The following is a 24,855-nucleotide window of genomic DNA, read 5'->3' on the forward strand; positions in this document are numbered from 1 at the left end:
GAACTGAACTGAAATTAAGTTGAAGTGAACAGACCCTAAGTGTTAAATTCTTTACTTCAATGTTATGTTTTTTAATATGAGTAATTCCATTTCAAGACTCCATTAGTATTCATTTTGACTATTTTCCCATTTTACCCTTGTTTTCTTGATATGAGCATGTCATTGCTTCTTAAAACGATGTGTTAATCAGCTTTGTGCAGAAATTGACTCCAATTCAAAGGAATGAAATTGTATATGGTTCAACAATTCAACCATTCAAGTACAAGTTTAACACGTCAATTTGATTTTGTTTATCATTCATATTAAGGAAATAAATTGATTTGCCATATCATTTAAAATTGACTTGAATTCAAAGGAATGAAATTGTATACAGTTCAACGGTTCAAGTACGTATTCCTTAATTTTCTTTTTGTTTAAAATTTTAACCTCTTTTGTCTCAGCCAACCCGATTTAGTTTTTTGTATGAAGTTCATGACCCTCCCAAGTGTTACAACTCTTACAAGATTAGAGCATCATAACTATGTTGGCACTTTATAGGCTTATAGCTTATAAATTTATAAGGAAATAATGGTTAATGACTTAATGTAAGTGTGAGTAGAAAATGTCAAATCGTTGTAATAATATGAAACGAAGGTATCGTATACACTTGGATGTAAGACAAAACATGTACTAACTACTAAGGGCCTGTTTTGATTTACTGAAAACAACTGAATTGAATAGTGTTGAAATGAATTGTTTATAAGAGAAGGAAATTAGGAATTGAATTGAACTGAACTGAATTAATTGGAATTAAACTGAAATTAAGTTGAAGAGAACAAGCCCTAAGTACAAATGAAGGCTATGAAGCCGAAGGAAACCAAAGGCCCACAATGAAATTTGGGAGTTTGGAAGGAAAGTTTTCCTCTCTTATAATTGGTCATAAACTCATAATTTGAAAATCGGTGAAAATTGGAGGTAGTACTTTATCCATATTTTTTTACACTCGTTCACCTTTTTATATTTCTTACTTTATAATAAAAATTTACAAATTACAATACCAATTTTTTTTTAAAAAAGGATCTTGCTAATGAATGCTCGCGGGACATTAGATAAACATTAAAAATATTTCCCAAAATAGTGTTAATTTGGGAATGCATATCAAAATCACGAGTCAATCTGTATAATTGATGTTCAATTAAATACATGTCAAAGTCATGAGTCGATTGATGTAATTTTTACCAATAAAAGGGCAGGTTTTCTATTGGCCTAAGACAAACCCTTCTAAGAGTCTAAGCCCACGTTCAAATTGCTACAATCGTCTAACCCTCATGAACAATCAAGTCTGGCTTATTACTCCGTAAATAAATGTAAGATATACGCTAAATGCCTATGTCTTGGGCAAAATTAATATCTCAACGACTAACAACCTCTTAATGAATTGAAAATTATGGGCCACAGCCATATAGGGCCAACGAAAGCAACATGCCGATAAACCCAATTGAAAAATTCAAAGCAAGGTTGGATCTTCATTCATGCAACATTGATATTCCAACTGAGCATAAGATAAGATAAGATAATATCTCTAGTCTAAGTAATGTTGTTGCCAAAATAGCACCATTACCCAAGGATTACTCTTGCTGCAGCCTCCATCCCAACATTAACTCTGTGCGCAGAAATCAGGTCATCGACCTAAACCAATCAACCACTATTTCTCAAACAAAGGCCAAATCACCATCCGACAACTACTACCCGAACCCGACGTTACTTCTGGATGGAAACAAGTAGCCTAGGTACAATACTTATGTCACATGATAAAACGATAGCCATATTAATTACATGTCAATGTCGAGTATCACACACAAATAAGTGAAATAACGTACCATCTTAAACTATCCGTGCTACAATGCCTATTGCAAAAGCAAGGCCTATATGTTTATTTAACACTACTGATGATAACCACATTATTGTGAAAGGCAAAGCTGATTAGATAGATGAGTAATTTTAATAAAAATCCATTAATTAATGTAGTTATGAGGATAGCAACACCATAGCGAGGTAGAAACAAATTAAATGTGTGGTGCCACTAGCCTAACCCCCGGCTAGTTGCGTAATATTTCACCATTGAACGTACAATAACAATAGGTCCAATAATAATAATAGTCCTTCAAAATAATTGTACAAAATTAAGACTTTTTTTTTTTTGTAACAACTTACTTTTCTTGTCATTATTCAGATGTCATTAGATTCATAGAAATTACAACTAAAAATAATCGATGGTAATAAATTAACATATACCTTCCTAGAAACTCATCAGGACGATTCTTGTAAAATTGACAAAATTAAGCAAAAGTGAAGATACATCTTAATAAACCTATGTGATAAACGCAATTCTTCTAAAATCATGTTAAAAGACAAAGTGTGAAACAAAGCTCCAAATCAAGGCTCCATAAAACATTTGAGCAACCAAACATCCCTTGCCCTTTCCACTATCACTAGTGTCCTTGGCGCTCACTCCACCACCACTACCACCACCTCCTCCAGTGGACTTGCCTGCAACACACAAGATCACAACTTTAATTCTAAACTCCCTAACCCTTTTGTTTTACGTTTACTTTTTTGTGAAATGATTACCGTTAAACTAAAATTAGTCATTTAGAGACAAGGGAGCAAAATAAAAAAAAAAAAAAAACGAAGTACAGTATAAAATAATTAAAAATTTAAATAAGCATGTGTTAGGTGGGCAGATTTGTTCTTTCATTCATGATGCTAATTGTGGGTTATAATTAGATTATTTCTGTACAAATTTAAAAGTGGCAGAAAAGTTAAAAAAGGAAAAAGGAATCGAAGTTTACCACTAGAAGCTGGAGTCCCACTGGTAGGAGGAGCAGCAGCAGCAGCTTTAGCAAAATCATTGAACACCTTAGCCTCTGGAGAATTGGGTGCCAAGTGCAGAAGTGCTGTTCAACCACAAAAATATAAGGAAATATTAATTAAAAATATAATGATACTCTAATAATTTCTTCTGCTCCTTTTGTTCTTCCTACTCTTGACTTTTTCCGTGTCTAAAAAATGAAGAACAAATAGACACGGAGGGAGTACAATTCAAAGGGCAAGAACGATAAGAAGCAAGAAATAGATATGTGCGCACGCGTACCTGGACATTCATCAACACTAGCATTATCAGGGGCATGACATTCCTTAGGTAGACTAAGAGCCAAGGTAGAATTAACCTTTAAGCCGAGGCTGGGATCGTTACGGTCCTTAACAAGGATACACAAACATTTCTTGCTATCCTTGAGCACTTGTTTGAGACCAGTACAACAATCTTGTGTAGGAGACTTAGCCTGACCACCAACATAAGGAAGACATGTTGCTAATCCTACTAGTTGATTTGCACACTCTTCTTTATCCTTGTTTATGTCACAACTACACTCACTTACTAGCAACAACAACACTAAAATTGACAATAAACCTATTTTCCTTTGTATTCTTGCCATTTTTTTTGGTGTGAAAACAGAGGTAAAATGAAGAGATAAATAACACTCTTAGATTGAGACGTTATTTAGCTTTTGTGAGTAGGGTGGTAGTGCTCAATATAATGGAGCATGGTGCTTTATAAGTGTGCCCATATTAAAATGTTGTCCATGTCACCAATTACAGGTGGCAACTGTAGAGATAGAAAGGACAAGCAATTAGCCAATAATAAATGCAATAACCCCATATACCATCTTCTACTCAATTTTGCTTCACCTTAAAATTACAAGTTTGAATATTTTTCGAAATTCATTTCATAGTCCCGGTGCTAATAATTTCCTATAAAAACAAATTGACAATTTTGAAAAGAAGAGAAAAAATAATAATTTCTCGGTTACATTTTCAATTCACATCTCACAAATAAAAGTGTTCAAATAATTTATATGAATTCCAAAAACATCAATTCTTGTTCTATATATTGACGAAAAAATATCAATAGCGCCTAATTAATTCGGTGTGGCTGAGAAACTAGTAAAGTATATGGAAGCAATGGTGCCTTGGCAAGTATGTGTGGTTAATAATATATTAGTGTTACGGCTATCTAAAAAATTGAATTTAAATAATGAAGAAGACAGTTTGGCTTCCACATATCAATTTATTTTTTTGGATATTAATTAGTTATACACGAAGTATGGCTTCTATTATTAAGTGTATTTAACAATAATGATCTGAGGACGACCCACGTCAAAATGAATCATTGCGACCACCCAATTGTCAAAAGAAAATATTGTCAATTCATCATCACAATTCATAGCATTATCTATGTTAGAAGGGATGGACGGGGTAGGTAATGCCGTAACGGGTCTTGTGAGAATTGCAGTAATTCATATTCACATTTCACATTTCTACTATGCTTTGTAAAGTGCACACATGTACGAATGTTAATGGTTTATACATGGGTACCAGTAAGATTATACAATATATATTTAAACTTCTTCAAAGCTTATATTAATTGATTTGATAATAAAATGCCGTCATAATATATCAAAAGAACTTACATTCATCTTTCTAAGTTCTAAAGATGCCGTCATAATATAAAATGCCGTTTATAAGAAAATCGTATCGTTAGGGTTGTCATAATAAAATGTAGTCATAATGAGAATTTCTACTGTTTGATACTATGACGGTTTTTATATGACTCATAAGTGACAATTCTAACTATACGGTTTTTTTTATAGATGAGAAATATTTTTGTCTTTTATATATGCAAAAATGCCAAAATGCATGACTTCGTTGTGTCGTAGAAGAAGGGATCAATCAACATGAAAACTAGAATATAGATGCTCCGTAGCTCTAAAGGTAAAAATTAAGTCAATACCAAAGGAAAGATGTTTGTCCAAATAACCCGTGAGGCCGTGATAAGATATTTGTCCAAACAGTCTTATCTTGTCTTATGGCCGTATTAGACAAATATGGGTTAATTAATTTCAACCACAAACATCCAAATAAGTATTCGCTCATCCAAAAACTACAAAAATGTACTGTTATTTAAAGTGATTTTTATCTCTGTCTCTAATTGTTTTTTTTTACATTCTAGTCATTTTCTTTATAAAAGACTTCAAATGTAAAAATATAAAAAAAAACGAAGAAAGAAGTAACACATAACGGATTCCACCAAGTACTGACATGGTCATAAATTTTCAACCTTTTGTTCATTACTCTTCTCCCTCGACTCTATTAATGACCACTTCGCTATTAACCACCACTCGATCACCACACCACCTAGCCATTGCCCAACGTCGCAACCTGACCAGTTGCCACCTGCCGACCTCCACTAGTGCCACCCAAACTAAACCTTTATTTATACCACCACCAACATCTAGGTGTCCACGATGCAGCCCCCACCTAAGCTGGCGCTGCCACCTGCCCACCCCTACTAGTGCCACGTGTAATTATATTCATTTGAATGGTTTGATTAAAATATTTATAATTTATAACACATAATTCCTATTTCACTATTTCAGGGCAAACGTTTTCCCTTATAATGCGATTTTATGGTAGCTAAGCTTTCTTTATTACAAAATTTAAGTAGAGTCCTATTTGTTTAGCTTTTTTTGGGTGGATTTTTTAACTTCCTGATTTCAAAAGTATAGTGTTCATAAATAAAAGTATTTAAAGTACATTCACCAAGGCTGTGAAATCAATGTAATACACTAAATTACTAATACAAGTATACAACATACATATTTGAAACACTAAATTAGAATTCTCATGTTCATTTGTTAGTAAAACAGCTAGTATTAGTACATAATCCTTCCCCTGTGATGAATTTATAGTCACCAAATACGGAGTACTATTTTACTAGAAATGACTCGAATATTATAACTAGGCTTTGTGTAAAATTACGTAGTATATATGTCATAACCTTAACTAAGAGGAGTACGTAATAAGGACAGCGTGACAACTAAATTTGATACGGATGGAAGACACTGAATAATATTGATTGTCTATTTGTCCACGTCCTGCAAGTAAATCTGGTGCATGCATTTTTCTCAAGTGCGTACAGAAACTTCCATATACAGGCTGCATGTCCTATATATAGTATTTATTCATAAGTATCTTCTTTCACAATAATAAAACTCTGCTATGTGAAATGAGTTTGTATTCCATTAAAAGGAGGGTTGGTGTTGTTTAAATTGAATGCTAAGAGGGTAAGATGGAAGTAACAGTTGGGAACGTTTCATTAAATTAAGTAGTTGCTATAATAATAATGTACCAATCATGAATGATCATCTCAGACAACCATGCATTATTATTACCATTGTAGCTGGAGTAGCACTATTTGCACCAAATCCTCATTCAATTCTAACTATATATGTACCCTTGAAACACATACTCCCTTCGTTCCACTAAGATGTTCGTTCTTCAGTTCAAGAATCATTCGAGTTTAATCAGATAATTTTGAAACAAAAATTTATTCAATCTACAACTAAGAACACGAAAGAATAGTCTTTGCTCAAGGACATATATGCGCATAGACTTAATTCTATAGCAATTTTACATTTCATGATATAAAATTACTCATTATTATGCTACGTACCACAGCTCAATCGTACACTAAGCACCCAAAACTTTTTGACGGAAGACCCTAGCTAGCTAATGTATACGTACTAGAAAAGAGAGTCGTAGACGCATTTCCCTCTAGGAAAAATCATTAAGACGAGACACCCACGAGTAATTACAAAGTTACGAGCATATCAATAATATCAATGTCCAGAGTTTAATTTGTGAAATATAATCAAAAGGGCAAATTCAATTTGTCAAATAAACAAGTTTTGTAAACAAGTTGCAAATTTAAACGAGTTAAGAAAGAAAATCATACGATTAAGCCTTACAAGCAAGACAGTAGACGCATTTATACATCTATTTTACAAGCTATATATCAAAGTGTACTCGATCGAACTCCAGAAGGCATTGCATGATTTAGCTAAGTAACTGCGCTTTGCATAAAATTACTGTACTCCTCATAAATAAATCTTCTAAGGTGCACACTTTAATCAAGATTACTAGAAGGAAACTAACTAAAATGGGTTGCATGCACAGCAGGTCAGCAGCACCATCCAGAGCAAAACAAATTCTAATATAATATGCACTCGCATTCCTTCGAGGAAACTGGAATGGCAGCTTAGGAATGCCTTTGTATGTTCAAACAGCTACGGACTTACAGAGTACAGTGAGAAAATCTGGGCCTGGACACTTCATGGGCAATAATATTGGGCATAAAATTGGGCTGGACATGACAAAGATGGAAACAAATTTGATTGACAATCAACTACTCCGTATGATACTTGTATGTTCCACTATAATCCTATGATGCTCCTACAAACAATTCCTTGTGCACTATGGAGTACAAGTAAAACGAACGAACAAACAAACAAACAAACAAAAAATCAACTTTCAGGCTCAAACTCAACCAAGACCATTAGACCAAGAGGCAAGAGTTAATGTGCATAAATGAATTATTGAATTTGCTGCATAAGAATTTGATACTTTGACCAGAATAAGAAGCTTTATAGATATTAAGGTTATATGCAAAACAATATAAGGAAAGACAAGAGCAGTTGATTAGAAAGTCAAATAAGTCAGTGTCAACTATCAAAACACTGATAATTTAAGGTAACCAACATAGCTACATAGGTAATAATCACTAGACTAATTATACTCCGATTCATAGCTAATAATCACTAGACAAACGATACTCCGATCCAAGATACGCTTTAATTTAGACAAGCTAATAATACATACCCCGTAGCAACTAAAAAGTAAAACACCCTAAAATTAATTAAATAACAGTCCGGATATATATATATTGTTATATACCATCGTTGAAGAGGTCAATGTAATAAAGAAGAATATCTTGATACAACTGACCAGGAAGAAAACAGTTAGACAATGTAGGTCGATCTGCTGAAACAATTCCACCATCCTCTCCAAATACAATGTATGACAAATCATGGCCGACTACACCCTTGGGAATTACGTGATTAAATATATAAAGTTGGCGATGAGGATCAGGGGGGCATATGAGCCATGACAGAGTGGAATCCCAAAGAAACGACATTCTAGGATCCGATTCCTCTTTAGTAAACTTCAAGTCACCTGAGAAGACAGGTGCGAATACCAGAACTGTATTGGAGGAGGAATTCATGTAGTGTTGTTTATTCTGAGCACACCATTCGTTCATCCCCTTGATTATATCTTTGAATTCAGACTCCTCGGGGTCAAAATTGGCAATGAAAAGCAGGACTTTTTTCCCTTGAAGGTCTCGGAGATGCACATGATGACCTTGTTGGGTAACAAGGTAGTCGTTTTCACTCGAAAACAACAATTTCTTCAAACTTAATTTATTAAGCCTGGTAGTCTCCTGGTGGGCGAGGGCTTCAGCAGAGTAGGGATACAAATCATGCATGGACAGTCTCCAAGCTAATAGCATCAGCTCCCTTGAGCTCCACAAAACGACCTTGAGGTCCAACAATGATCAGCTCATCCCTCTCAGATTCGCCGCAAAGAAACCACAACTTCCGGAATGTAGAGTCATTCAACAGCGATTTCCACCAAGATGATATCCCTCTACCCTTCAACACAGCATCAACAGAGTCCATGTAATGTTGCGGATCATCTGACAAAGATATGTAGACCAACACAATCTCCAATTCGCGGTTCTTAGATCGACTCTCTTGATACACCTGATTCACGGTGTCTAACAACTGGCCGTTAAGGTAGAGGTATAACCCCACAAGCTTATCGGTGAGTTTGGAAACAGAAATGGTGTCAGATGGCAGCAACGTTAGAGAGGCAATTAGAGAGTTTAAGGCTTAAGAGATCCTCAAGAGGCAAAGGTCTTACATGAGACCTATTGAAAAGATAATTATCAAGGGTGAATATCCAGTGTTGAGTGAAGGGAAAAGATTCAACTCCACGACGTATGAGAGAAGTAGAGCAAGAAAATCGCAAAATGACTCCAATGGGATCTATAATGTGAGAATTTCGTGAAAATTCAAAATCAGAATCTTCCAAAGGGACAGCGAGGCAAGAGGGGAAGGAAGATAGAAAGGAATAGAAAAGCTCGGAATCGTATTTGGACCCGGGACTCATCTTAGCAACAAGAACCAACTGAACATTAGACCACTTAGAAGAAGCATGTTTAAGAGCCCAGAATATATCAGCTTGTATAGTGAAAGATTCAAGAGGAAGGTCAAAGCGACGAATCATAATGTATTTACCGGAGAGGGGAAGACTACTTATCTTTACTTGATCACCGTTTTTGTCAACCAGAAAATCACGGCTGCTGCTCGACAACAATGATACTATGTCCGCCTTTTTGTCAACTTCTAAATTATCATCCATCCTCAACTCCAATAACGATTCCAATTCTGATTCCAAATATGATGATGACACTGACATTTCTGAAGATGAAGATGACTCTTTTCCAGATTCAAAACAATCCAATTCTTTATCAAAATACCACTCACACTTTTCTTTAGTCGTAGGATTTTGCTTGGACAGTTTTAAGAGACGAAACGGCTACAACACCTTTTTTTTTTTCTCTTTTTTTTGTTTGAACGGAAGACTACAACACTATTTATATGCTTAGGGTATTCCTTCAACTACTTTCTTGTACGGAATAACAGAAATGGGCCCCAAAAACCAAAATTGTACAAATACAAACCCATTACTCCATCTCGTCTTTTTGGAAAACTGAAACAAATAAGATGTGTAGTTTTTTTTTTGGGAGAGGGTGAGGTTTTTGGGGGATTAAGATGTGTAGTTAGTAAATACAAGTATTTTAAACCTTTATTATGGGCTTTATCAAATGCTATAACTGTAATATAAAAAAATGACGCACAAAATTACATTTTAAAATTGTATCTACTATTGTTAAATTTTTACGAGTATAAATGACCTTAATACCTCCTTAATGTTTAAGTAAATGGATAGAAGTTTGAAAAAAGCAGACTACCAAGGAGTATGTACAACGCAGCATATGCCCACATCAACTGTGCCCATCGCTGACTCTTTCCAGAAGAAGTCATCAAGCAAGAGGCAAACCAGTAGAGAGGCGGGCTAGCAGATAAAAACCGAGTTGCAACCTGCAAAGAATTAAAGCATTAAAATCAAATTTAGGACTCCAAAATGAAGTTTCTACAGTAGTCATCCTACTCATCCCATATTCTACAAAAGATTCTAAACTTAATACTTTAAAAACAACTATGAGAATAACTATCACCTGAACATGCATAACAAAGAAGGCTGTGGCAGCCATGAAGCTCAAGTGAATAATGAAAGGAATCACACTTGCCGAATAGTATCCAGATTTAACAGAGACCTGATTCTCTTTAGGAAACACAGATCTTTCAACCGTCATGGACTTTGGTCGTCGCCTCACATTTATAGGCACTGTCACATAGAAAACAATGGATTTTGAAGGGGACTCGGTAAAAAAATATGCTGAAGCTAAATATGACATACTTTTTCAAGAACTAAAACCAATTCCATGAGATCAAAATAGACATATAACACAAGTAGACACTTTGTGACTGAAATACAAAAGCAGATATCATTATCACCTTCGTTTGCAGCAGAGTGGTTATCATCTTCCACTGGCTCTTCCTCTCTAGAGAAGAGAAAAGAAGCTGCATTATTTTTCTTTAATGCTGCTCCAAAACCAAGTGAAAAAAAGTTCTCTGGATCAGCTTTCAAGTAAGAAATAATTGAGCAAAATGCCAAAGATAGCACAGGAGATGCGAGCAGAAAATTTGGTAGCTGCTTAAATTGGAAATACTGCAAAAAGCCAACACCCCTGAAACAAGGAACGATTCAAGACAGTTAAGGTGGGAAAGACAAACTACACACCTATGGCCTTATTAAACTTCTACTATGCAATGACTATAACTGTCAAACCATGAATCAGTCTCAGTCCTCTCAGATCACATTTTTTAAAAAATATGAGCACTTTTCAGAAATTTTGAAGCTTTAGGTGAATCCTTAGGCAAAACATAACATGTGTAACCAGCCAAGAAAATCTATAAAACAGCTCTATAAGTCATGGCATCAAGCTAGTTGTTCAGTGGATCACATATTGATGAGGCCCCATAATATAAACAATCTGGAATACAGAAATAAATCCAACACAATGGAACAACAAAGCATATGTTGACTGCACTATCAGTGAAAATTGTTAGGAAAGAGAGATTGCATACCAGTAATGACTCTGGATAAAACCATATAACAAAGGAATCTTTGCTTTGCACCAAGGCCTCATTTCATCTGGATTGCGTCCATGACAGATATTATAATAGCCATAACCTTGAAACGCTAGGAAGGGAATGAAAATACATAAACACCGCAATGCTCCTGCTAAAAGAATCTGTAGAACCAACTGAAAACAATGAATATAAAAGGTTATCAGGACATCACATCTTAAACTCTCGAATCCTGCAACAATGAGACATTAGACATGACGCAAATTAATAGTACTTACATTAGCACGCCTCTAACTCCGCCAGTGGGTTTCCCGCTGCCAGTCCCAAGCCTGGATAAAGGAGGAGGGTTACGGTAGGCCAGTGACAGCCAGTATAAAACTTCGTCACATCCCATGACATGAGCCAAACAGATATTTTCGTGGGGGCGTTCCCTACTCAGCGACGCGCTGCACTTCCTAGACCCGGGTGTAGTGATAAGTATGCAAGGGTTGCTAGGTCGTCGCCCAGAAGCGACGCGCCACATTGCCCGAGTGTGGTGTCAAATGAGCAAGGGCGTGCCATTGGGGCGTTCCCTACTGAGCGACGCGCTGCACTTCCCAGACCCGGGTGCAGTGATAAGTATGTAAGGGTTGCTAGGTCGTCGCCCAGAAGCGACGCGCCATATTGCCCAATTGTGGTGTCAAATAATCAAGGACTTGGAGTTGGGATCAGGAGGGAGCGTGGGAGAAAAGAATTTAGTTTGCGGATTGGTTCTTGGAATGTGGGGTCTCTTACGGGAAAATCAGCAGAATTGGTAGAAGTAATGAAAAGACGACGCGTGAACATCATGTGCCTCCAAGAGACAAGATGGACAGGAGAAGGAGCTCGAGGCTTGGTTTTGGGGTATAAGGTATGGTATGTTGGGCAAGAAACGAGCCACAGAACAAGGAATGGTGGAGCTAGGAACGGAGTTGGTGTGGTTCTCGATGAGAGGTTGGCAAAAGAGGTGATCGAGGTCTATCGGAAGAACGATAGGTTGATAAGGCTGAAGTTGCTATGTGGCAAGGAGATTGTGAATGTTATCAGTGCTTATGCTCCCCAAGTGGGTTTAGATGCAGAAGAGAAACGACAATTTTGGGAGGACCTAGACGAGGTGGTGCAGGGTGTCCACCACTCAGAGAAGTTATATATTGGAGGGGATCTAAATGGGCACGTTGGGGCGAGCCGAGATGGCTATGAGAGTGTCCATGGAGGCTTTGGGTATGGGCAGAGGGACGCCGGTGGTGAAGCTATTATGGATTTTGCCCAATCATATGATTTAATTTTGGCTAATACTTGGTTTAAGAAGAGGGATTCACACTTGATAACTTTTCGGAATGGAGCAAATGCAACTCAAATAGACTTCCTGCTCACAAGGAGCATAGATAGACAAAGTTGCATAAACTGTAAGGTTATCCCAGGGGAGAGTGTGGTCACCCAACACCGGCTATTGGTAATGACTATTCGTCTGAAAGAGAAGGCGAAGAAAAAAGTTAGACAAGAAGAACCAAGGATAAGATGGTGGACCCTAAGGGATGCAAAAGCTAAGGTTTTTACAGAAAAGGTAATTGAAGAAGCGGATTGGGATGGAGAGGTGGATCCGGACATGACCTGGTTACGAATGAAGAACTGTTTCCTAAGAGTGGCCAAAGAGGTCTTAGGGGAAGTAAGGGGAAGAACTTCGGTACAGAGAGATACTTCGTGGTGGAATGAAGAGGTGAAAGCAGTAATTAAGCAAAAAAGGGAATACTATCAAGCCTTAGGAAAATGTAGGAGTGATGAAACCTTTGCAGCGTATAAGGAGGCTAAGAGTAAGGCAAAGGCAGCTGTTCGCCAAGCAAAAGAAAAGGCATATCAGGAGGTTTATGAAAAGCTTGATTCCAAGGAGGGAGAAAGGATCATTTATAAGATGGCAAAGAGAAGACAAGAGGCAAGGAAGGATATTGGCATGGTGAAGTGTGTCAAAGATAAGAACCAAATGGTCCTAGTGCAAGAGGAGGGCATCAAGGACAGGTGGAAGGGGTACTTCGATGAATTATTTAATGGAAGTAATGGAGTTGTGATAGGAGATACCTCTATGAGTGATGAAGAAATCAACATGGAGTATGTGCGAAGGATTAGGAGAGTAGAGGTGGAGATTGCACTGAGGAAGATGAAACCTAAGAAGGCGGTTGGCCCTGATGGGGTACCGATAGAGGTGTGGAGGTGTTTGGGTAAGATTGGTATTGATTGGTTAACAAACCTTTTCAACAAGATATGGACGGCTACAAGGATCCCACAAGATTGGAGGAAGAGCACCTTGGTCCCGGTTTATAAAAACAAAGGAGACGCTCAAGATTGTTCTAACTATCGAGGAATTAAGCTTATGAGCCATACTATGAAGTTGTGGGAAAGGGTGATTGAACAAAGGTTGAGGGCATGCACAAGCATTTCAGATAACCAATTTGGTTTTATGCCTGGGAGATCTACTATGGAGGCAATCCATTTGATAAGACAAATGATGGAGTTTTATAGGGTAAAGAAGAAAGATCTTCATATGGTCTTTATTGATTTAGAGAAGGCATATGACAAGGTGCCAAGAGAGATACTTTGGTGGGCAATGTTGAAGAAAGGTATCCCACGAAGGTATGTAGACCTAGTTAAGGATATGTATCGGGATGTGTCAACAAATGTGAGGACATGCGGAGGGTTGACAAAAGATTTTCCTATTACAATCGGATTGCATCAAGGGTCTGCATTAAGCCCTTTTCTTTTTGCAACGGTTCTAGACGAATTAACTAGACCAATTCAAGATGAGGTTCCATGGTGTATGCTGTTCGCAGATGATATCGTTTTGGTGGATGAGACTAAGGATGGGGTTAATGTCAAGTTGGAGCAATGGAGGCAAAGGTTGGAATCTAGAGGGTTTAAGCTAAGTCGGAGTAAGACTGAATATTTGGTATGTCGTTTTGGCACTCAGAGGGGGACAAGCAATGAAGTGGTGAGTTTGGATGGAAAGGATTTGACCATGAGTGAATGTTTTAAGTACCTAGGGTCGATCATCCAGAAGAATGGTGACATTGATCAAGACGTGACCCACAGGATTAAGTCAGGGTGGCTTAAATGGAGAGCGGCCACGGGAGTGCTATGCGACCGCAGCATTCCCTTAAAGTTGAAGGGAAAATTCTACAGGACTGCCATAAGACCAGTGTTGCTCTATGGTACAGAATGTTGGGCTTCTAAGAAAGAGCATATTAAAAAGATGGAGGTTACGGAAATGCGCATGTTAAGGTGGATGTGTGGAAACACTTTAAGAGATAGAATCAGAAATGAGGTTATTCGCAAGAAAGTAGGTGTGGCGGGCATTGTAGATAAATTAAGGGAAAATCGTCTGCGTTGGTTTGGACATGTAAGACGGAGACCCGAGGGTGCACCGGTGCGAAGAGTGGAAGAGTGGGACCATGGAGGGATTAAACGAGGAAGAGGGAGACCAAAGATGACTTGGTTGGAAGGAGTGAGGAAGGATATGAAGTGCATGGATTTACGTGAGGATGAAGTTTTGGATCGTAAGGGATGGAGGAGAAAGATTTATGTTGATGACTACACGGAATAATCAAATTTGGTTCATGTTAGCCGACCCCACTTTTGGGATTAAGGCTTTGATTGATTGATTGATTGATTGATCCCACAAAGAGAGTACTATAAGAGACCATAAACTTGATTAATTGAATATATAGGTTAGTTGATCTTTACTAATTAAGAGTATTAGAATGTAAATTATTTATGTATTCGGTAGCATTATGCACATTATGCTCGCAACAGAACTCGTGAGTCGATAGGTCATAGGTGCAACCGTGCAAGGAAAACAAGTTAAGAGGTTCTCTTGAGACAAGAAGAAGACCGGTTGAGTGAATTTGTGAAATTGTTGAGTGGAGAAAATAAAGAACAAAATGTCCAGTGCTTTCTTTCATAACACAAGCAAATAGCTCAAAGAATCAACATTGTTCTTCATCCCTTCCTTCCAATTTCCAGCTCTCCCATCTGAAAACTGCGCCCTTTCTCCCAATTTGAAGAACAAATCAGAGTTCAGAGCCAAACTCAAACTTTTCCAGAAATCGAATTCAAAGCCACTCGCTTTCAGGTAAATGGTTGTGTTATCTTGTTTCATTGCTTACATTACATAGTCACTCTTTCTCTATCTTTTTGCAGCATCTCAACTTTGAACTAGGTTTTTGTTTATTTTAATTAATACCATTATTCCGTATTACATAGGAAACCTCATACAAAAAGTTCGATTTGAGGGTTAATTGAACCCCCTACTAGATTGTTTACGCCATTGATGAATGATTTAGAATTCGCATAAAATTGGGTTCCTTCTCCCAACTTTAAACTAGGGTTTTTGCTGAAATGGGTTATCAATTTGGTTGATGTATCATAAATGAGGTGACTTAACATTCTGGGGTTTTGGTGATGAAGGGGATCTTAGCTTGGAATTTGAACCTAGATACTACATAGTTTTAGATTCGAGTACTTAATAATTATGAAAGTGGACTTGATTTGCAGAGAATAGGAATAGCTCATTAATTTCAGTACCAGGAATAGGAGTTACATATGATTTTTGAATGGTTGTTAGGTTAATTGCACCTTAGACCTATGTTTCGGTTGATTCATCTAATCACATGCCTTGGTGTTGGAACTTCAACACTTTGATATTGGTGCTTGAACTCACCACTTCATTTTGAGTTATGTACAGTATTATAGTTGAGTTTGACAATTTTGCCTGTAATCAATATCTGCTACCGAGGTTGAGCAATCAACGTTTGAGCAATCAACATTGTCATCTATAATTGCATGATAAGTGCCATGTGTTGGTTTTGAGGATAACCTTTGGATTTGAATTAAGGTTGATTTCCAACATAATTTGCGGAATTTGTCTTAATTAATTATAAGGGCTTGAGCTTGAGGAATATTTGGTAAGCATAAATGAAAAAGTAGGCACTTGCTAGAATGTAAGGAAATCTTTTGAAATTTCTCTGGCTGCAGCTCATGTCCTGGACTACTTAGTTAATTGCTAAAAACTGGAGGGGGGAGGGTGTTTTTGTCTTGATCACTTGCCTGCTGGTCACGCTAGTTGAGTTGAGCCTTTTTTTTTTTTTTTTTTTGTTATGTGCTATATGAGAGGTGTTTATGTATGTTTACATAGACGTACAGTGTATTATTTTCTTTGGTATATGTCTCACTTTTGGTGTTGTCCATTTTTAGACTGCAGCATGGTCTGTATGCATTGATTTTTCAAAGAGTATTAGAGGCAAGTTTGAGTGTTGAAAATATGAGTGCAAAAGTTGACACAACCAATGTTGAGGCACAACGTGCTGCTGCAGCTTCTTCATCTACATCATCTGCCACCGGCACAAAAACATCAATGTTCAAGGGGAAAGCTGGTTTTGTTATACCCAAAAACAAGTTTTCAGGTTCACTAGTTCCCATTTTCAAAGGTGCTAAAAAAACTGAGAGCAATGATGCCGCTATAGATGAAACTAACAGACAACTGCATAGGAAAACTAAGTGGAGCCCTGATCTTACCCAGGATACTTCTGTTAGGAGGGGAAGAGCTTTAGCGTATCAGGTACCAAATTGGGCTTTCATCAACCCCTTGGTTTTCTTCTTACCTTATTGTCAGTTTGGATTTTATGAAAAACAAATGTTAAATTGTTCCTTTTGAACCTCTGCATTTGAATTTTGTTTTTAAAATTTTTGTATTATTATTTTCGGGGATTACGTTTTCATAAAACAAAAAAAAATAATGAGCAAAAATCTCAAGATTTAGAGATGGGTCGAAGACGATTATAGCACCAGGCTGTTTGAGGGAAAGGAGTCCTGCTTATGATGCCACAGGGATCGCCATTTCCTCACTTGGTGCTATAAAGTCCATCTCTTCCTTGTGACTGTTCACATAGAAGCTTCCCATTCCAGGTGCCAATAAGTGATAATACTGCCTCTGTGGTGGTACAAATTTTGGGCAGACTCGAGTGGATCAAATCACACAGCTGCTGAAATCAGGATCATTAGGAAGTGAGAGTCAAGATTCAAAGTCAGCAAGAGATGCTCCAGATGCTGAGCTACCTACTATGCAGATTGAGTTCAAGGTACAAAATGTTCATTCCATATTCTTTTTGTTTTTTTGTTGTGTTTTGGCTGTATCTATTTCACTCTGATCCATTAAACTCCCTTGCATGTCCTTTTTTGATATAGAAGTTGCAAAGTTTGGAACTTGAGAGACGAGAAGCTATAGGTATGTTGATTGCTTGACCTTCATGTTCAAATATTGTTCAAATTTTCCTTCTGTTTAAGACTTAAGCTCGTCTGCAGGGGAAATACTGAAGCTGAATCCAAATTACAAGGCACCATCTGATTATCAGCCTGTAGTGAGGGAAGCTACAGTTCCTATACCTGTACGTCCAAACTTCGTTCTTGACACTTTACTAGACTTCCTTTTATTTTTACGCAGGACTTCCTCTCTATTTCCTTAATTCCACCTGTTCTATGTATACTGAATAGTGAACCCTCTGTTGATAGCAATGTAACAGAAGTCCTTGATAAATTTGTATGTGCATTATAGGTAAAAGCACATCCTGATTACAATTTTCTTGGCCTAGTATATGGCACTGATGGTGAAATTCAGAAAAGATTGGAAAAGGTTAGCATTGTTGTGTTCCTGCTTTTAAACTTATCTTCTAATTAGCAAATTTGCTCATATTCATCTTCTATACAAGTATTAAGTAAGAACAGTATATTTAATGTTTATATAAAATTTTGTAAATAAATGGTAAAATGTAGGAAACTGGAACCAAAATACAAGTTTGTGGCACAAAGCCAGAGACCAAGGAAACGGTAATATTCTCATATACAACATATGGAATCTATCTGCTTTGTACTTGACTTTTTTTACCCCTCAGTTTCTCAATTCTCCTGTCTTATCATGTTACTGTACTTAGGTTGAAATTACTGCATCTGATGGGAGTGATCTTATAACATCTTGTGAGGAGGTATATATTCGTATAACTTCGGACACTTATGAGAAAGCTGATGCCGCAGCTTCCTTGATTGAGTTGCTACTTAGCACAGTACCAGTGAGTTCCTAATTATGACCACTTTGCTTCCAGATTTTTTATTATTATTATTATTATTATTATTATTATTATTATTATTATTATTATTATTCTATAATTTACAAACCTACATTAGATTGCTTGCTCAAGTCATTTTGGCTTTTCAGGTAAAATCTACTGCCTCTACAACTACATACTCTGTAACGGGAGATAAAGATAATGGGGGTCAGGACATACTTACTACTCATGGAATCAGTGCAGCTGTGGCAAACCAAGAACTGCAAACAGGTGCAGGATCTATACCAACTTCTTCACAAGGCCCTTTTCAGCCATACCCAAGTTCATGGTTGCCAGCAGGTCAATATAACTCACCTTCTGGACTTGCACCTGTTCCCAATTCTATGGCTTTCCGGTTCAATCCCTCACTTCCACGTCCATTATTTGGACCTGGACATCCTGCTCCATATGGATTTGGTTCATCTCACCAGAGTTCCGCAGTTCCGTCCCCTAGGTTACATACATCAACACAAATTATGCCGGGCACATATATGCCTCCTGCTTATTCTGTAGGCCAAACTGGTCCTCCAAGGAATCTTTCTGCTTCTGCATCTCCATTTTCAACTTCCTCTCCTTTAGTAGGTCATCAGCCAACTTTAGCAGGTTCTTCCAGGCACCCGCCTCCTCAACTAGCTGAGGGAGGCATGACTCCTCCATCGACCTCCTCTGGATGGACAATGCCTCCTGCTTCTGCTCCACAATCTCTTCTTTCTGGTAGCTTTCCTACAATGGGTTCACAAATGCGGTCTTCCTCACCCATGCCTTCTCAGGGCGTTGCACTATCACCACAAACACAACTATTTCATCCATCCTCAAATAATGCATTAAGACCAATGCAAAATTCTCTACCTCCATCCTCTGCACCTCATGCACCAAGTTTTACCCCCCTAAAACATATGGGTCAAACAGCTCCAGGGCTAACACTTCCGGGTTCTAGTGGGTTCACTTTCCAACCTCAACGACCACACGTGGCACCATTGCAGTCTCTCCCTGGACCAGGCTTGCAATTTTCATCTCAAAGACCTACATCAGCACCATTGCCTCCTGCACCACAAGGGCCATCATTCCGTCCAGCATTGCAAAATGCGATGCAGCACCCTGTCAGACAAAACTTCCCAGGTCCACCATTTGGTAATCAGATGGGCCCACGTCCTGGCCACTTTGGGCCTCCAAACCCAAATCAACACATGGGTCCCAGACACCTTGGTCCAGTTCCTCAGGCTCCAAATGCCGGTGGTCCTTACCCTCCTAGAGTAGGGCATTCAGCTCAATATCAGCAAAGTTATCCTCCCCCTTCCTTGAGTCGGCCTGGAGGCAATTTTCCTGCAAATATGCGCCCCAGCCCATCTGGCAGACCACAAGTTTATGATCCTTTTTCTCCTACTTCTATCTCTGCTCCTCGGCCTCAGGGAAACAACAATGGGGTTGCCAGGAAGCAGGACTCAGATCCTGAATACGAGGACCTGATGGCATCTGTTGGGGTCAAATAACCACAAAATTTGCACCTACGAGTTCCTAGTTATGCTGCATGGAGTGCTTAGAGCTGGAACAAATAAGATGGCTCATGTAGGATTCTAGATCTGCTTCTTTCTTTCTTTTAGGCACACTTCATCTATAAATGGAGAACTTGTTTAGCGTCTTCATCACAATTGCTTAATTTTCTTGAGATCTGAATGACGATCAATCTACTTGATGTAATACCAGAACAGTTGGCTGACAGGAATTACTTCAGGCATTTTGGCAGGGTTATCTGATGTTTTCCCCCTTTGTTTATCTATTTGAAAACAGAGTTGGGTTTCATTTCTTTAAACAAAGTTTTTATGGAGGTTAGTCCGTCTAGGCATAGATAATCAGCAAATTAGTGGCCAAAAAAATTTATCCCGCCATTTTACCACATAATAAAATCAAAATAACACTTGCATGATTGTTGACACTGCTATACGAAGTATGCTTTTTATAATCTGGGGAGATAAAACACTTTCATTCAACACGGAATTTCTGATCCTTAGACAGAACAGGTTGCTGCAGTCTGGAAACAAAGCAGGAGGATAATGAAAATAAGGTTGAGCCGAGTTGCAAATGTAAACCATGTCAAGTCATTATTTACAAAGTTAGTTGCCTAGCTATAGAGAGGAAAATCAAACAGACGGGCTAGATCTGAGGACTTTCTCTAATTTCTCCGCTTTGGCATAATCCTTCTCTGTTAGAGGTCCGGCAGGAAATGGAGTTATCTCGACAATGAGATGTGGCGTTGGGAGCTCGTCAAATAGTGCTCTAACATTGTTGCAACACACACTTTCTCCATGTGCACTCTCCCTTCTAATCTGGCAGCCCTGTAACACAAGAAATCTAGTGATAAGGAAAGACTAGAACATGCAGAAACGCATTTTATACATATGGAAGTCTAGAGGACACAAAGTAACTTTACAGCAAAAATTAAGCAACTTCTTCATACATAACTAACATTAGAAATCCCAGTGGACACAAGGTATATATCGTGATGTGTAACCTTCCAACAGCCTACTTCTATGGAACTCATACAGAGATATTTCTGTTCCTTGTACCTTATGTGAAGAGGCATCTACAAAGTGATCATCTTCAGAGAGCAAGGACGCAATAGCTTTTAGAAGTCGTCGCCCTTCTGGCTTGGAAGGTATCCTATAGTTCCTCCTTAGTGTTCCCTTTGTTGTAGGATGCCATTTGCTCACCAACTTTCGCTTGTCAGCAGCTTCTTTGTCTAGTAAATGTAGAAATTGGACACAATTTATTCCCTTGATCAAACTTGTGAAAAATACGTGCAACTTAAAATATTTAGATAGACAGCTGTTGGCACAAAAGAAGTCGTATGTTGAACTTAAACTGGCATGAATTAAGTTCAATTATTCATCGATTATGATCATAAGATTGCTGTTCTCTTAGCCTTCAATGTCATGTCCAAGGTTGCTGGATAAATTTCAATGATCTTTTCAAATACGTTTTAGTTGCTCAATTCCACAGGCTAAAAATGAAATTTGATTGATCTAAATCAACAAGCCGAAGACAAATAATCAACTTGAAGGAACAAATTCGAAAGTTGAAGTTGGAGCAAAACTCTCATCAAAAGGCAACATAATTGTCAATATAGCTTTGATACACCCATTTTAGTCACAAAACAAAGGTTTGGATAAAAAGTGAACAAACCTTTATTAAGCAAATGCAATTGCACACTCTTATTCAGCCTAACTACTACAGTAATCAGTAAGTGTCCTTTAATCCTTTTCACAAAATCAACAAAATTAAGCACTATGTTTTTCCAACATATACTAGTATAACAACCAAATTAAACATTCATGCCAAAAAAAGACAACTTTTTACTAAAATCAATGAAAATACACACACCTGGATTCTTTTGGAACTTCTCCAACCATTTAGAGAACCCCAAATCAGCACCATCATCATCATGACTAATTTCAGCATCTAAACCTGAAATTAGTAAAATCCCAATATACCCATCAATTAAAATTGTACATAACCAACAAAAAATCATAAAAAAAATTCTAAATAGAGAAAATAAACCCAAAATTAATAACCTGAAAGTAGAGGGTTGGATTGAGATCCAGCTAAACCAGTCTTCAAAAGAGCATAAAACACACAAAGTCTACCAGCCCACAAAACGGGGTTCTCAAGCAAAGAAGCACAAATTGCAATTTTATTACTAGTATTTTTTTTACAATAAGGTTTGGAATTGATTAGATATTTGAGGGTTAATGTGTGTCCAATTGGAAATCCAGGAAGAAGGGATTTGGGAAGCAAAGTAGTAGTACTAGTATTAGTAGAAGCAACAGAAAATGGGTTGTGATTGTATAACTTGAAATGGGTTGATTGCAAAGATGAGGTGGTCTGTACTAATGGAAACGCCATTGTTGTTTTCTCTCTCTTCTCAAAATTTAATTGTTAATGGCTGATTTTAAAGGAACCAATTTTATGATTAAAGAGGATATTCAATTTGGATCGATTTGACCTTGGTGGGCCTTGAGGATACTATGAAATAGTGGATATTATTTTTAAATACTACGTAAAACATTAGATAAATTCATAAATTATGAGTAATACTTCCTCCGTTCTTTTTTACTCGATCCTTTTTGACTTTTATACTATTCACCACTCCTCCTTTGATAGTATTTTTTGAACAGTATATAAGGAAAAACATATTTATGTAGGATATTTTTGAATTCGTCTCAATAAGTACTATCATAATATATAACTTTTATAACTTTTACTTATAGAGAATTAAAGTTATTAATCGTTAAAGTTTTACATCGACAAGCGTGATAAAAGAAACAGGTCAAATAAAAAAAACAGAGATAGTACAAACTATGTAAGGTAGAATGAGAAATTCTTACATTATTTTTAAAGTATGATTAATAGCTTGAGTTATACTTCATATATGTCTATAATAAACATCATCGGTGCTAAATAGCATTCATATAGTATTATTTAATACCTACTAGAGATATATTTAATTATTTATCAATATAACAAATCCGTCTAAAAATAATACTAATAATAACATAACAAAAATTCTTGTTTATATTACGAGTAATAATTTATGTAGAATAATATCATCATATTATAGACTAGAATATCTTATGAGAAATCAAATGAAATAAGCAGTTTTTTGAGTTAAATAGACAAAGAATATTTTATATTTTGGTTTTGATGTGAAGTTAGTACAATAGAACCCCTTTGTCAATCCATCAGTATAACACGAGTCCAACGATTTCAAGTGGTAAATAATACGAGTAATGATTTACAAATCAAAGCTTCAATGCCGTTCAAAAAAAAAAAAAAAAAAAAAAAAAAGCTTCAATGATTTCCATTGGTTCAGAGATTGCAGTTGTGTTTAGCCTATGTTTAGTGTTGTTAAAATATTGCTATCATTATTGATTGATTGGTTGAAGACAAACTTAAAAATTCATTGACGTGAATTAAAACCAAACTTCAACCCTTATTAATTGTTACCTAGTTTGAAAACGGTAAAATTAACACAAGACTTGACTCATAGTTTAAAGGTATGATTTAAACGTATCCAATCCCGACAATGAACTTGCTACGAAATAATAAGAACTTGATCCGACTTGAAAATAACAAGAAGTTAAACTTTTTTTTTGATGGGAAAAATGAGAGCGGGAGCAATTTATTAAGGAAAATGCTACACATAGCCCCCAATTTATTAAGGAAAATGCTATAAATAGCCCTTAGGGCTACATATAAGCTTTAAAAATACTCTTGAAAACTGTTTAAATTAAGAAAATTATGACAAATTCAAACTAATTACACTGATCTACGCGTATTTTTGTAATGAATTCTTAATTTTATATAATTTCCAAGAGTGTTTTTAATACTTATATATAGCGCTAAGAGTTATGTATAGCATTACCCATTTATTAAAAGGAAATCAAACAATGTCCAGCTCCGCAAGATCGGAACAAGAAGCCAAACTTAATGGACCAATGATTACTCAATCTTGATTTTTGATACAATGACTCAATCTTGATGAAAGTATAGTTTCCAATGCAATTTCATATTATTTCAAGATCTTTGTATTTAAGGTATGTAATAAAAAAGATACTTGGTTACATATACACATAAAGACTTATTCCATTTATAGAGATATTACATTATATGAAAAGATTTATTATACTATTAGAGATTTACGAGATGTTTACTTTCTTAATCAATTAGTTTTGACAAAGATTTGACCAATCACATTGATAAGCTTCAATTCACACTATTTACAGACACATTATATATATGAATGTGCAAAGAAGCAAGCAATACAACGAAAGAGTTTAAAAAATGAAAACAAAAAAATTAAGATGAATTATTCTAACAACCTTTGTAATTGTTATCGGGTCTTGTTGGTATTATTATTATTATTAATTTTTCAAGTGGTTATACCCTTGAGAGCATCATGTCACCCAGACGATATAAAGGTGCTGATGCAAATAAAAGATCACTTCAACGGCGTGTACCCTTTCTCAGGATGGAACGGCGATGACTGCTGTAATTGGGATGTTGTTACTTGCAGCGACGATGAAAATCATGTAAGAAGTGATAACCTGCCAAAGCTTACGGGTTCAATCCCCGAAACAATCGCAAACCTCTCTAATCTCATGGTTATTACATTGGCTGACGTTAATCTCACTGGACCTATTCCGATCCTGTATTTTTAAGCCACATTAAGACTCTGCAATCCATTCAATTTCTCAATTGTGGTTTATCAGGGACTATTCCCTCCTCTTTGTCGCTCCTTCCAGACCTTGGAGTAGTTATTCTTAGCGGGTATGTACCTCTCTACCTAGTCGTAACATATTAATTGCTGTAAACAGGGGACATCCTTGCCTCCTTGGGACATTGATGACTCGTTGAAAAAAAACAGGGGTCTCAATTCACAACTTCAGACTACAATGTTGTTTCACGGATCCAAGTCAACG

At 36.9% G+C, this 24,855-nt stretch overlaps 3 protein-coding genes across 4 annotated transcripts; 1 reads left to right on the top strand and 2 right to left on the bottom strand.

Moving 5' to 3' along the window:
- Nucleotides 1-2,173: 2,173 nt before the first annotated feature.
- Nucleotides 2,174-3,574, bottom strand: LOC145574126 (non-specific lipid transfer protein GPI-anchored 14-like). Its single transcript, XM_081631867.1, has 3 exons — nucleotides 3,134-3,574; nucleotides 2,832-2,936; nucleotides 2,174-2,529 (listed from the first exon to the last, which is right to left on the bottom strand). The coding sequence occupies exons 1-3, from the start codon at nucleotides 3,474-3,476 to the stop codon at nucleotides 2,384-2,386; spliced, it is 594 nt and encodes a 197-aa protein (XP_081487993.1). The 5' UTR covers nucleotides 3,477-3,574; the 3' UTR covers nucleotides 2,174-2,383.
- An 11,525-nt stretch (nucleotides 3,575-15,099) lies between these two features.
- On the top strand, nucleotides 15,100-20,128 carry LOC145574106 (uncharacterized). Of its 2 annotated transcripts, none has more exons than XM_081631843.1 (9): nucleotides 15,100-15,354; nucleotides 16,476-16,839; nucleotides 17,237-17,359; nucleotides 17,466-17,505; nucleotides 17,583-17,665; nucleotides 17,833-17,910; nucleotides 18,051-18,104; nucleotides 18,209-18,343; nucleotides 18,490-20,128. In XM_081631843.1, the coding sequence occupies exons 2-9, from the start codon at nucleotides 16,543-16,545 to the stop codon at nucleotides 19,867-19,869; spliced, it is 2,190 nt and encodes a 729-aa protein (XP_081487969.1). In that variant the 5' UTR covers nucleotides 15,100-15,354; nucleotides 16,476-16,542; the 3' UTR covers nucleotides 19,870-20,128. The 2 variants fall into 2 exon arrangements, with proteins under 2 accessions (XP_081487969.1, XP_081487970.1); XM_081631844.1 differs by having other exon boundaries at nucleotides 17,469-17,505.
- A 300-nt stretch (nucleotides 20,129-20,428) lies between these two features.
- LOC145574124 (uncharacterized) lies at nucleotides 20,429-22,333 on the bottom strand. The gene is made up of 4 exons (XM_081631862.1): nucleotides 21,949-22,333; nucleotides 21,758-21,841; nucleotides 20,944-21,116; nucleotides 20,429-20,712 (listed from the first exon to the last, which is right to left on the bottom strand). Exons 1-4 carry the CDS (start codon nucleotides 22,277-22,279, stop codon nucleotides 20,518-20,520), a joined length of 783 nt encoding a protein of 260 aa, XP_081487988.1. The 5' UTR covers nucleotides 22,280-22,333; the 3' UTR covers nucleotides 20,429-20,517.
- Between the last annotated feature and the right edge of the window lie 2,522 nt (nucleotides 22,334-24,855).

This window comes from Chenopodium album, chromosome 13 (genome assembly GCF_948465745.1).
Source record: "Chenopodium album chromosome 13, dcCheAlbu1.1, whole genome shotgun sequence".
Lineage (NCBI taxonomy): Eukaryota > Viridiplantae > Streptophyta > Magnoliopsida > Caryophyllales > Amaranthaceae > Chenopodium > Chenopodium album.

Coding starts and splice junctions, on each gene's coding strand:
- LOC145574106 (XM_081631843.1), top strand. CDS start 16,543: ATGAGTGCAAAAGTTGACACAACCAATGTTGAGGCACAACGTGCTGCT. Junction 17,360..17,465: donor CTATGCAGATTGAGTTCAAG/GTACAAAATGTT, acceptor TTTTTGATATAG/AAGTTGCAAAGTTTGGAACT. Junction 17,666..17,832: donor AAGCTACAGTTCCTATACCT/GTACGTCCAAAC, acceptor TGTGCATTATAG/GTAAAAGCACATCCTGATTA.
- LOC145574126 (XM_081631867.1), bottom strand. CDS start 3,476: ATGGCAAGAATACAAAGGAAAATAGGTTTATTGTCAATTTTAGTGTTG. Junction 2,937..3,133: donor TAGTGTTGATGAATGTCCAG/GTACGCGTGCGC, acceptor GTGGTTGAACAG/CACTTCTGCACTTGGCACCC. Junction 2,530..2,831: donor TGGGACTCCAGCTTCTAGTG/GTAAACTTCGAT, acceptor TGTGTGTTGCAG/GCAAGTCCACTGGAGGAGGT.
- LOC145574124 (XM_081631862.1), bottom strand. CDS start 22,279: ATGGCGTTTCCATTAGTACAGACCACCTCATCTTTGCAATCAACCCAT. Junction 21,842..21,948: donor ATCCAACCCTCTACTTTCAG/GTTATTAATTTT, acceptor TACTAATTTCAG/GTTTAGATGCTGAAATTAGT. Junction 20,713..20,943: donor TAGATGCCTCTTCACATAAG/GTACAAGGAACA, acceptor CTTGTGTTACAG/GGCTGCCAGATTAGAAGGGA.